Source organism: Glycine soja, chromosome 1, assembly GCF_004193775.1.
Source record: "Glycine soja cultivar W05 chromosome 1, ASM419377v2, whole genome shotgun sequence".
Classification (NCBI taxonomy): Eukaryota; Viridiplantae; Streptophyta; class Magnoliopsida; order Fabales; family Fabaceae; genus Glycine; species Glycine soja.
In genome coordinates this window covers 3,870,660-3,884,439 of record NC_041002.1, presented here as the reverse complement: position 1 = coordinate 3,884,439, position 13,780 = coordinate 3,870,660, and the positions used below count along the sequence as shown (strand labels likewise).

The 13,780-nt window shown below is 35.3% G+C and overlaps 2 protein-coding genes across 2 annotated transcripts; both read left to right on the top strand.

Moving 5' to 3' along the window:
• Positions 1 to 417: 417 nt before the first annotated feature.
• LOC114410363 lies at positions 418 to 7,716 on the top strand. Its single transcript, XM_028374288.1, has 7 exons — positions 418 to 849; positions 1,326 to 1,471; positions 1,592 to 1,632; positions 1,745 to 2,292; positions 5,448 to 5,549; positions 6,312 to 6,374; positions 7,378 to 7,716. Exons 1-7 carry the CDS (start codon positions 796 to 798, stop codon positions 7,432 to 7,434), a joined length of 1,011 nt encoding a protein of 336 aa, XP_028230089.1. The 5' UTR covers positions 418 to 795; the 3' UTR covers positions 7,435 to 7,716.
• Positions 7,717 to 11,507: 3,791 nt separating this feature from the next.
• LOC114410353 (zinc finger protein 5-like) lies at positions 11,508 to 12,582 on the top strand. The gene has a single exon (XM_028374278.1). The coding sequence runs from the start codon at positions 11,576 to 11,578 to the stop codon at positions 12,299 to 12,301; it is 726 nt and encodes a 241-aa protein (XP_028230079.1). The 5' UTR covers positions 11,508 to 11,575; the 3' UTR covers positions 12,302 to 12,582.
• The last annotated feature ends 1,198 nt before the right edge of the window (positions 12,583 to 13,780 follow it).

Sequence of the window (13,780 nt, the reverse complement as noted above, 5' to 3'; positions counted from 1 at the left end):
TATTTAAGCTGAAATAATGTCAACTAGTTAAGTCACATGCTTGGTGATTTTTTTTTTTTTAGTCTTGTTGCATGTATCCCCAACCCACTAATTTAGAGGCTAATTCCATTTGTAATACTATAATTGTCACTTGTCTTAAAGAGTTTTTGCATATAGTAAGAATTGAATACGAGATTTTTCATTAAATGAATCATCCTCTTATATGAGCACAAGATGCCTAAACACTATGCGAATTCCTCAGGAAATTTTAAAATTTAATACTTACTTCAAAAGTGATATTTTAAATTAACTTGATTGGGCTATCTATTTTTTATTTTCCATGGGGTCTATCTTACACTTTTTTTGTGGTCTTTCTCACACAAAAACTCTATCAGAAAAATAAAAAAACCACACACGAGGGAACAGACAGAACCATTTATTAATGACCCAGCCCTATAGGAACCGCGGTCTGTTGATGAGACGGTCCTGATTCAATCACGCAGCCACGATATTCCCTGCGCACAGCACCACTACTCCCTCGGTGCTCCTCCGTTTCCACTTCAACGCCAAATCATCGCCTCTCTCTCTCTCTCTTCCACCAATAACCCCTTCCCTCTTCTCTCTCTCTCTCTAATTCGAAGCTGAATCCGAATTCAAACCGTGGTGGTGACGTGTTTTTCTCTGCCTCTGCTTCTAGTCGCGGCAATGGGATTAGGGTTACGGTTACGGTGAGTCTTCGCGATTGTAGCGGTAACAGGTCGTGTCGCGGTTGAGAAGTTTTCGCTCAATTGATAGGTTAGGGTTTCGGTTATCGTCATGTCCGATCCTTCGAGGGGTCGCGTTACCATTACTCTAGGGCGTAGCGGTCATGTAAGTTGCAATTTCGTCTAATTCGAAATTTCTATTCTTCTTTTTACGCCTAGATTGTAGTTATTGCTTTCTATACAAGGAACTTCGTTGTGTGCGTTTTTTTGCTGCTTTGGTTCTGTTCACTGTTTTTTTTGGATTTGACTTGTTTCTACTTGCTTCGTCAAATAGTAACCGGGAAGTTATCAATGAATATGATGCTTTACCTTTTTGTTGAAGTTTGTGTTTGTTTTCTGTTAGAATATACATTATACAAAATGATTTCGTTTGTTGTTTACATCTAGTTCTACATTCGGCATGACTTTGTGCTATTACTTTTTTGTTGTTGTTGAATGTATCTATTAGGAGTTAAGGAATGCGGTTTAATTATCGTTTTTCTCCACTTCTTACCTTTTGAGAAGTAGAGTTTTGCTGTGATTTGTCATGAATGGGATATTTGGATTGATGTCCATGATCTTCTGTTTTACACTTGAGTTTAGGTTGTGAAGAGGGATGCATCTGCTGTAGATGTTTCTTCTTTCTCTTCTATTCATTCAGCTGGCACTAAGCGGTCTGTAAGAGACAGAATTGGAAGTAATGCAGATAGTTCTGGGTGGCATGGAAATGGACATAGCGGCAATAAACGGTGTGTCTGTGGTTTCATTGTTACAGTCTGACAGGAGAGAAAGAGAGTAGGCTGCCTGCTTTTCTGTATGATTTAATTGAAATCAGCTTTCATGAATTTTGTTGTTCATATCTTCTGCAGACACCGAGGAGATGTAAGCATGCAAAATGGACTGGATGGCAGTAAGCTCCCTTGACAGTGAATTTACCACCCTTGCTTCTTTATCTTACTCAATGGTTTTTGTGTTTTTAATCTTGTTTCTCTTAATTCACTTCTGTGGACATATTGGTAAAGATGATCTACGATTGAAGCTCATGCGAAAAAGTGCATTGGGGCAGGCTGACAGCAATGGCAGTAAGAGGCATATGGACCTCCGTGAAAAGCTGTCAAAGGCAAGTCACCCTCTGGCTAACACTTATAATTCGAAGCAGCATGGGCCAGATTCAAGGGAAACAAGTTTGAGGCAAATTCCCTCAGCTAGAAGTTCTGATAAATTACTGCGTATGGAATCCATGAGAAGCTCATACTCTCCTTGGACATTGGATCATATTAGGAGAAGATCACCAGATGGGTTTCCAAGTACTTCCAGGGGGATTTCCCCCCAAAGGGATGTCCAAGACCTACATAGAAGGCCTGTAAGCAGGACATATGATGGTGTCAGATCAGTTTCATATGTAGGTAGGGATGTTCTTGAAACTTCGAGGCCTCCAATAAGTACACCCCAATCTTTCATGTCACGCTCCACAATGTCCACATTGCCTCCAGTAACTGTCAAGCCTGTAGCATCTCATCCTGGTCAACTTCCTCCATCGGGCAGTGTTGCTCAAAGGCCTTCATATGTGGTGAGTATTACTTATCTTCTGGCCTCTAGATATCCTTTTTCTCAACCCTTCTTGTTGGTGTACTTGGAGAAAATTTTCTTACGACCATCTGTTGGATATCCAAGTTGATTCTGTGATTCCCTTTTGGCTATACCACATGCCTGGGGGTTGTTTATGAAAATATAACTTATTCGCATGATTGTTCCTACAGCCAGGAAGAAAAATGTAAACATAAATGGAAAGGTTCTTTAAGAATTCATTTTATAGCGACAGTGACAGACAAATTATAGTTATCTTGGGGAGATTTAAATGCAATTAGAAATTCATGGTATTCCACATTGGGATATGTTTTTCTAGGCTTGATATTTATAAATTCTGGGTGGTTAATCAGATCTTAGAATTCAATAGGTATTTTGAACTCTGTAATCTTCTTATTGTGACAGTTTTGAAGCCCTGTTTCTGGTAATTCTAGTTTCCTATGAAAGGCAAGTGCTTGATTGACTGACTGAGCTAGATTTGTAGAATTGGGTCATATTTGTTAACTTAATACAGTATGCTAATGGTGTTGTAAAATTTGCACTATCAATCATTTGAAAAACTAACTGTCACCTGGAGTTTTTCCTGTGTTTACCCAGAGTAGTCAATAGCAGCACATGCTGCTATTGTGCTGTGGTGGAGAATCTGCCACTGGGAACTTTACATCGCATAAATAATAGCCAAAATTGTGGCTGAAATGCGTAGGATATAGGATCTATACCAACAAGATGTAACAATCCATGTTGCTCGCCTCCTTCTTAAGTCATTTTTTGGTGCTACTTCTATGATTCCACATCCTCTTCTCCTTCAGAACCATTTCGGGGTTCAAAATCCGTAGTTGCCATCTCCCACATTTTTTTCTGTTGCTCTTCCAGTCAGCCACACATTTTATGGCATTTCCAGCCAAGGTCAACCCTTTAGTTTGCAGCTTGTGTTCCCACCTTCCTTTGTCGGCCTTGGTGTGCACTTCTCAGGCCAGTTTCCTTGCTACTGTCTTTCTGTCTTCCTTTTCCCTGTCCACAGAATTTGTGGCATAATGCGATTGTCCCAAACAGTATTGTTGTATCAGGAACTTTTACGGAAGTATGAAATTTTTAAAAAGTTGATGACTAGTATTTTTCACCAATTTGCTAGTTATGCCTTTGACTAACTACGATTGTTTGTTTAAGCTATGGTTTTTGATTGTTAATGTTGAATATGCCTTTAATTTTAAGTTATAATTTGAGCATTAATATGCTTAAGTGTAAATCATTTACATAAAACCATCCTGCTCATAGTAGTCGATAGCAGATAGTACCCAAAAATGCTATAGCCTGATGGCGGCTATTCTCTCTCCTCTCCGCCTGCCGCCCCTCCTCCCCCTCCCCCCCTCTCTCAATTAAACATCTTAAAAGAGTTACTCCAAGAGTAACCTTAAAAGAGTTACTCATCATCTCCACCTTTCATTTTCTTATAATCTAACAGTTAGATGTGAGTTACTTTTTAGAACCATTAGATTACAAGAAAATGAAGGGTGATGAGGAGTAACTCTTTTAAAGTTACTCTTGAAGTAGCTTGATCCCTGCTTATATCTTATTTCTTATTATTATATTTAATTATTTTTTATTTATATATATTCTGCTTATATATTTATATATTATTATTATGATACATAATATATAATTATGTATTTTATTTTAATTTTTATATGTTTTGAAATACTTTTAAATATTACAAAGTAAAAAATATGATTAATAAAAAAACAGCAATAAAGAAACCTCCTCAACCCCTTCTAACCAAAGAAACTAAAAACTTCCAGCCTCTTTCTAGTTTCTCCCATCAACTGTCACCCCTTCACACCCAAGAAAATAAATCCTAGTATCTTTCTCTTGTCAGCCGCCATCTCCTCACCCAATCATTTCTCCTTTCAAAAGTTGCAGAACAGATGCTGAACAGAGGCTGTCCAGCAACAGCGCAGGTTGCCAAGGCTGTCCAGCGATGGTACAGGTCGTAGAGCCTATCCGGCAACAACGCAGAGGAGTGGCCGCAAATGGCAATGATGGCCACGAAATCAGCCATGATAAGTGGTGCTACAGCTGCAACTCAACCGGCTCCGTGATGGCAAGCAGAACTGCGGGGAGGGGTGCTGTGATATCGTAATGACTGTGCACTTTGGATTGTCTAATGGCCTAAAGTTGTGCATATGCTGACTGTTAGCTGTTTTTGATCTGTTGATTTCAGATTTTCTTCTAAAAGTTTCTTTTGTCTAGACACCAATTGCAATTGAAGCTTAATTGTCATAATCTGATTCTGGGGCACAATGTCCAATGATTGTTTTGACCCCCCAAAAATACATACAGGAGCTGGTTATATTTAGTTCCCTTCTAGGAGATATGATGGTCTAATAATTCAGTGTGTTGTGGTGCATTGTGTTATTGCTGGAGTGTTGGTTTAGTTATGAATGCCTCTGCTAGGGACGAGCTATCTGGCTTGGAGAAGCTAATGGTTTTCTGTTATTTTTGTTGAGAATGGTTTTGCCATCATATTGACCATGACAGGTTGAGTTTTCTATTTCTGCCTGGTTCAAAGCCGAGTTGATTGTGTCAGCATAGGTTAAATGTATTTCCAATTTTATAAGCTACAGATCCAGTTTTCAGTTAAATCAATCAAACCAACTGGTCCAGTGTGGTCCGTGTTTAATAACTGATAGGGACTTGGGTATTATAGGGTGCATAAGCCCCACGCCAAGTAGTATGAGATACTTGATGGAGTACATAAGTGATTTAGTTACCCCCCTTGACAGCTAGCTTTTAAGCGAGGGTTCCTTGAGTGCTTGGGTGCTTACCAATAACAGTCTCAAATGACCCTTATTTGATTCATTGACATGATTTAATATTCTTGATTTATGAAGGCATTTTGGATAAAAAAATGAACAAGCCTAATATTGACTTTTGAAACTGGAAAGGTTATACTAGAGAAACACGCATTCAGCAAAAATAATATTCCATCAATAGATAGTGTTGGATACCTTTTTATATAAACAAAATTACTGTTTCTTTAATGCTTATGCTTCTCTGGTTTTTGCATATGCATAAATTTGCTCTATGCATTGTGTGAAGAAATGTTAGCATCTTAATGTGGCTTTGATGGTTATCATGTAGGGTGATGAACAAGTACAAGTACAACAATCTCACCAAACTGTGGATGGCCTATTACATGCATTGGGACTTCAAAAATATGCCATTCTCTTTAAGGCTGAGGAAGTATGTAACTAATTTGTTTCTGTAAATGAAATTATATTCTCCTGGTATTTTTTGTTCTCAAATTTAATTGATAATTTGTGTCATCATTTGTTCAATGAGATGTCAAAATTCACTTACTTATTGGCTGCTATTGGAATTCTACATGGGAAAATGATTGGAAAAGACTATATATAAAATATAGGGAACTTTCAATTGATTGTCCTCTGAGATAGTCTTAAGCAGTATTTTGCCTCTTGATTTAATTCATGCCTTTTTCATCAGGATAGTTTGGTTCATTATTATGTCATTATATGGATGAATTCTACTTATATATTGGGTATGAATGTCAACAGTTGAAACATTGCTTAAAGAATCATACCTTGTAAATATCTTTAATCTCTTATGCTCTACTTAGGTTGGCATTCAACCTCGCCTAAGGTGGTAATGTTGAAATGATTAAACTTACCCCCAGATTCCTTGAATAACAGCATGGGAGCTTGGTTCTTATTTTCCTGCAGCGATTAATAAGTTTTTAGCTTCAATTGACATTTAAATAATTCCACACGCTAACTCTGAAGTCTGAACTAGTGGATGAACTGAATTTGTTGTGTTGAGTGCTCAAGTAATCATATTATTGTCTTATGAAATTATGATATGTTAGTACAGAAGTATGAAATAATGGAATATCAAGTATGATTTGGTAAATTGTATGCTTCAGCTATGAATTAGGTTAATTCAAATTTTGCACTGCTAGTTATCTTATATACTGATGTGTTCATTTAGGTGGATATGACTGCATTGAAGCAGATGGGAGAAAATGACCTCAAAGAGCTTGGGATTCCTATGGTAATTAATTGTCTTTCTTTTCATGTGGCATATATTCCGGTGTTTATTCAATGAGAATGAGGCTTGCTATTGTGAATATTACACCAAATATATGGATTTAGGCATTATTGCTATAGTTTGTATTATGTATATTTCAGACAATGAAGCACGAGTTCAGTTAGTGGAATTGTGTCCAAAGATATCTTGATGTTAACGTTGTTTTTGTATCCATCTCCTCAGTAAACTAGACTAGATGCCTTGTCCAATACCACACATTTATCTTCTTTATGTTTCCTTTGGTAGGCTTATCATCAATGCTCAAGTATTTGATTTAAAGCCATGTAAAACAAAGTATAATGCCTCAGATGTCAAATAACCCTTGAAAAATTTGTCTCTTCTGAAGTGAGAGGAGTGTGCTTAGAGGATAAAGTGCAATTACAACTATTGATTAGAAAATGATGTATTGAGATTGTGTTTGATTTGTATCAGAAAACCCTCTTTCACTTGTTTAGTAGCTTAATTGCTATTTTGCTAGAATACATGAATTTTTCTCATGCCTGCACATTTAGCCCGTGGGTATGCTTTCTATTTCTTGCATGGTTTGAGAACATCTACCAAAATGCATGAATGTTTCACTTCCCAGTCAACGCTAAAATATAAATATGTCCTGTAAATTTTGCAATCTGAACCTGGTGAAAGTTGATAGTCTATATTCTACTTGTCCTTATTTCTTGTACTTGTTGCCTTTGCTTGTGATGAGCCTATAAAATTGCTACAGTAGTACCTTGTAACAAAGATGTAGCAACACAGTCATCAGTAATCAATGGGTAAATTCTTGTAGGTCTCACCTAATCCTCAACAATGAAGTGTGAATAGATGATATTAGGAACAATGTGTTTGCTAGCATTTCTTATCGTTGTGCATGTGTTTGTTCCAGAAGAATGTGTTTCCTCATGTGCATGTGCTGAGTACACAAGTTGACTATATGATGTTATTTGCCTAATGGATGTTGCTTGGGTTGCAGGGTCCCAGGAAAAAAATTCTTCTTGCTGTCTTGCCCCGTACTAAGCGTCAACAATGATCGATTTCTATCCTGCATGATGCTGAAACTGACATTATTGGAACACCAGTTTTTACATTTTTTTTTTTTTATAATTTGGATGATGGTTAAGCACATATCTGAGAATTTTTACGAATATCACACCCATTGTCCCTTATAGGGTTCGAGTATCCTTTTTTGAAAAACAAGTTCGGGTTAACATTCTCGTCTATTGGAGATATTGATCTGTTATATATGGTGTCCATACTTTCTCTTATTTTTTATCATTGAAAGAAATAGGAAATTGAATCAGATTATGTTCAACTTTTTGCACTGAGCAAGGTTAATTGTGTGAGCAAAATATGTTCTACTTCTTTCATACCCTCATTTTCCCAACTTGTGTACCCCTGTAATGATGGTGCGAATGTAGAGCGTCAAGATCGTCAAAGCCCGAAGTTTGACATTAGAGAGAAAAATGAACTCGATGCTTCCCTTACTACCTTTACAGCTACACACTTGTTCAAAACTTGTCTTGCTCTCGGTCTCAATTTTCTTTAGGAATTGGGACGAAAACTGTGTTTCTGGTTAACTAATAATTTATTGGTTCTTGAAAGAATGTTGGGCTAAACAGCGAATCTCAACGTTTGCTGCGAATCTGTGTATGCTTTACTTTCTCCCTAAATTGAAGACATCATCTTGTGTCGGTAAGCACCCAATTCCTGGCCCCTGATACTAAAAGTGAATTTCGGGAGGTAAAGTTGATGATACGTTGTTATCAAATTAGATTTCATGTGGTTTCTAGAATAAGCACTGTGCTCGTGTTTTTCGGTGCGTCACGTGTTACGGCTCTATACAAATTGCCTTTCGTCACTGTCCGTTGAAGTAAATTTTTATAATGGCATATTCTTAATTTGTCTGAGAAATACACGTTAGTCTGCAAGCAAAAAAAAAAAAAAAAACATTACCGTCTTTAAGAAATTGCAAGTCTTGCCATATTAATCGTCAAGTATTACGTATTAGATACGTAGTTATTAAAAATAACTAGTATAACACATTTTGAATTTCTTAATAATCGAGGTGAGATTTCAAGCGGTTTGCATAATTTGAAAAATATGATCTTTTTATAATTCAGTTTATTACCCAGGTTGTCTAAATTTCTTGTATTTGCGTTTGAATTGTCAATTTAGCATAATAATATCAAAAGCTTTTTTGGGCTTTTTGTTTGTTCCTCTTTCCTGACATATACATTTGCTTTTATAATATTAGTTTCTGAATTTCTATAACTTTATTTTAATTTTTTAATTATGTTCTTATTTTCCCCTAATTTTTGAATATTTCACACACATTATAAATAAGAAAAAATAAAAGTAGAAGTTTTACGAAGGAGTTTAAAAATTAATATGAACAAGAATATAAATTATATTTTTTATTTATGTGTAATATTCTTAAATAAACAAATAAAAATGAAAGTAAATAAAATTGGAATCATTTTTTTTACACTGATAAGATTCCTTTAACAGTTTGATGGGATGAGTGACTAGGGTGAACTTACATAGAGCCATAAGCCATTGTACCCAAAAACAAGGACCTTAACCTTGAGAAGGCAAGCGGTGCATCAGCTCTAACACAGCTAACTGTAACATAGTTTTTCCATACCTAACAACCTAGTCTCATTTCTGACAGTTTCTGACAAATGTTACACTTTGCTAGGGATACTGCATGCTTTTTAACCTAAACCAGTCTATGGTTAGATCGTAATTGAATACCGTTGAAAGGAGTAACATATTGATGCCAACAAACCAATCTTAAAGTATCTTAGGGCAACTCTAAGAAGCAATTCTCTTGAGTTGTTAAAAATATTATTTAATAGTTTATGATACTTTTCAATGCTATATATTTCATTATTTTTATTGCTTTAATCTACTTAACTAAATATTTTACACTAATTCACTGACTCAAGATTGTTAAATAAACTTCAAAACTTATCTCACCCTTTTAAATTTATGGACAATACAATTAAAATCTTTTTGAGACTCACAAAAAATTAAAAAAGCTACAGTTATTTCTCCTAGCAACAGCTGTTCTTAAGTGGCAAAATAGAATGCTCTCCATTGTTATTGTGTGTTGCTTTGTAGAGTGTAGATTATCAAGTTGCTTAATGTAAAAGCAATTCCAAGATGCCTTTATCTGCTGCTTTTAGCCCTAACATGGGTCAGATTAGATTTCATGAAGTTCTTCACACATACTACTTTCATTCACAATGGTTTCTGATGTCACTTTACACATTTATGTTACCCTATAAACTTAATTAAGTCCAAACACTTTAGAACACGAATTCCTTGATCTATATTGAAGATAGAGGTTTGAGTGGTTAGCCTTAGAACTACGACCTAAGTCAGCAGCAAAACAAGGTTGAACCTTCCTTGTTGTCGCATTAACTTCTAATGCTCATCCTAGTGCGTTTTGAATGATGTACCAGTATATATTAAGAAGACATTTCAACTTAACATGTTCTTTCTCCGAAGTAACATATTTTTGTCGTTTGATATCACATGACTGCATTATCATATTCTAATATACACATAGTTTTTCCTTAGTCAGTTTTGGCATTCTATCATGTCTCATAAAAAATTAGTAACCCTAACCCCACTTTGGATTTGTCCAAAAGCAAGGGCAATACCCAGTGGCGGGAGAGCAATGGTTTTTTTTTAGGGTAGGGACCACCGTTTGATATTCTCAAACCAACGTGTAATGAAATGGAATTAGCTAAAATCAATCAATCACACCCAACAACGTACCCACCCACTTAGCCACCATAACCCAATTCTCCACCCTCTTGGCCTCTTTTTATTCCACATGTTAGGATATATAGTGAAATATATGCTAGATGACAGCATGCCTACTTGGAATTCTCCTCCTAAAGCAAGAAAAAAAAGGTTTAATTAATAAGCATGAAATTAGAGAAAAAGGAGTGGGAAATTGATGAGCATGAGAGGCTTATTGGTGGATGAGGAAGTCAACCAATGGAAGATCTAGTTAGAGACAATGGAATAAAACACAATCTAATGATTTTTCTAAATTGTCACAAAAGCAACAAAGTGTGGGGGCCAACTATAACAACTGTCCAACGCAAATGCTGCGTTTGTTTGTAGAATAATGTTATAGTTAATGACTTGATTCACCTGAAAAATATCAAGTTTTTTTTATAAAATATAGGCTTTAATTTGCCTGCTCTAAGAAGATATGCCCAGATCTTGAGGAAGACTCTTATTAGTATATATGCTTACATCATTGCCCACTTCTTTTATTCTTGTTTTTAGCTTCTACTCTTTCTTTCTTTCTATATATTATAAGATAATTCATAAAACATGGTCAAGAAAAACATATCATAAGGGTCTTTTTAATGTGATTGTGGGTGGAGGGATAATTACAAATTAAAGAAGCTTTATATTTAGTGCTGAATAATTACATTTCTATACAGATGTCAGCAATTTATGAATAACATCAATTGAATTAACTCTAGAAGATAGGACTCGGCTATGGCTTAGCATCCATTGCAGTAATATTCATTTGGCAATCTTTATAATATATGATTAGCCTAGCCTAGGTAGAGGACAGTACATGAAGCAACAAAGTTATTGGCTGGTCAGTAAAACAACTAGATATGCATTTTAGTACAGTAGTAGATATGTTATAAAGTTAGTGCCTCCTCTTTCTTTGACTTTGTGCAGCTACAGTTAGTTTAATAACTTCAATCATGTCCTAAGCATGGAATATGTCTCTTTTTTTAACAAGGGAGAGAAACCCAAGTGGAAACTATTAATATTATTAAGTGCTTATAGACCATCTGATTCCACCTTAAATAAATTAAACTACAGTGAATCCTCTTTGATTGAGAAGTTTGAGGTGCATCTTCTACAATGCCAAAAAAGAGTTTTTCTTTATTAACAAACATTGCATGAGAGACGGCTTTCTCTTAATCTTACTTTTCGTTTTGATCTTTTATTCTATTGACCCTGGGGTACCCCTTGTGCTGTCCATGTACTATAAAACTAGTTATTTTAATAGATACAATGCATGCTGGGGACTTAAGAGTTTACTATAAAAGGAAGAGAAGCCTAACAACTAATCACTGCATTTCCCACCTCAATATTAATATATTTCTTTCCCCACAAGAGAGATCATGGAAAAGGATATCATTCATCTTTCTCCAACATGGGATGGTGACAATGGCAATTCCACTGAGAAAAGGCTCAGGCTATTTGGTTTTGAGCTAAACCCTTCTAAAGATGGTTATGCCAAAGAATCTGGTGAAGGAGATGAAAGTGTGAACTCCTCTAACTCAGTTTCTTCTGGAGGAGACAAAACTGTGCAAGAGAAACCCTCTGCCAAAGACTCTGATGAGAGAAAGTTTGAGTGCCAATATTGTTACAAGGAATTTGCAAACTCACAAGCCCTAGGAGGCCACCAAAATGCTCACAAGAAAGAGAGAATGAAGAAGAAGAGGTTGCAGCTTCAATCCATAAACCGCTACCTACAACACCCTTTCCAATCCAAGCATGGCTTTGCTCACCCTTCTGATACTCCTTGGTTCTATGACCCCTCTACCTATAATAACTCTGAGTTCACCCTTAGTGAAGAACCTCAGATTAGCTTCAATTCAAATGTTTTAGATGCCAACTTTTCTTGTGACCAGAAATCTAGTTGGTATTCTCTTGCATCTCACCCTTCTAATTCCCAACAAGATACTTGCATGTTTACTTTCTCCAATGCAAGTAATAATAGTCCTTTCATCTTCAAGCCTTGCCACTTCCCTGCTTCAAATCAGAGCCATAAAAGTAAAGCCCTAGATCTTCAACTAGGCCTCAACTTGCAGTCAAATACAAGAAGTTCCTTAAGAAGGATGTAATTTAAGTATATATAGGACACATAAGTTAAATTAACAGTTTCCTTGAATTATTTTAATGCATCAATTCTCAAACATCTGGAAAAAGGAAATGAGAAAAGGTAAAAAAAAAATAATTACAATTCATTAGAGTTAGTTGGCCTTGGCCACTGCAGAGCCAAGAAGAGTCTGACAATGACCACCTTTCAGAATTCAGACAGCATATAGAATTCATACGATGTATTTATTATAGCATGTTGTAGCCCTTTGATATATATTACATACACTTCTTTACATTCTCAGTACATACATGCTTAGAGAACGTTCTCTTTCATTTCAGTTATCTATTTCTGTAAGACACCAATTATGAGTTTAATTTGAAGTATCATTGTAAAAAAATTACAATCAATAAAAAAAATTGTCATTGATATGCGTTTTATGATAATTATTATAAAAATTAACAAGCGATTGAATCACCCTATAAAAATTCTTCACAATGTCAGTTCATACAAGCTATTTACCCAATTTATTATATTCATAGAATAGAATCATGTACAACACATGCTGATGGATTGGGAGAAGAGAGTACTGATTATATAAAATTGTGAGGGTAAATTTATCTTTCTAAAGGCCTAGTTGTAATGTTGCATGTCAAGAGTGAAACAAACTCCAGAGGGAACCTGAAAGGGGTATGCAGAATGAAATTATAAGGCTGTCAATTTGAAAGCTGTGTAATTTCAAGCTGGAATATGGTCATAAAACCTGGGGCAAAAACTTGGGTTTCACCATTACTGTATATCGATGAGGTATAGGAAGATGATAAAGACTAATAAAATTGTAATGGTAATATTTGTTTTTTATCTGAAAATATTTTTCTATTAATTCGGTGACAAGGTACTTGTATCATTACCTATGTCCTAATCTCGTCTTATTTAAGATATAATTTCCACATGTGTAATTGCTTGTATAACTAAAATAAGTTCACCAATGAATGAAATTAAATTTCTCAATCCCGTGTTTTGACTTTTGGAACAAGTGTTAATCTCAATCTCTTACAGAAAACCGTAAATATGTACACAAGCTAGAGTTGGCTTACAAGTGGGGACAAACATAGGTGTTGATATTTGAACATCAAATTATAACTTGGGCAAAATATCCAACCTTTTTAGTGTCTTAAATGTTGTAACTCTCTAAAGTTTTTTTTTTGCTGACTGATTATCTAAAGGGGTTTCGCTAGCCAATGTCCAAGCAAACTAGTTAACAAATCAATAAATAAATAAAAAATTATCACGGTAAGGTTCCATTATAAATTATGGTAGAAGTGTATTATTAATAGCATGTTTGTTTTAAAAAAAATACTTTTAATTCTTTAATCAATAATTTAAAGGTACTTATTAGCATTATCCTTTATTAAAGAAACTAACATTAAATTCTTATTTTAGAAGATAAAAAGTGATGTTGTTTTTGAAGAAGATAAAAAATGTTGTTACAACAACCCCTTTG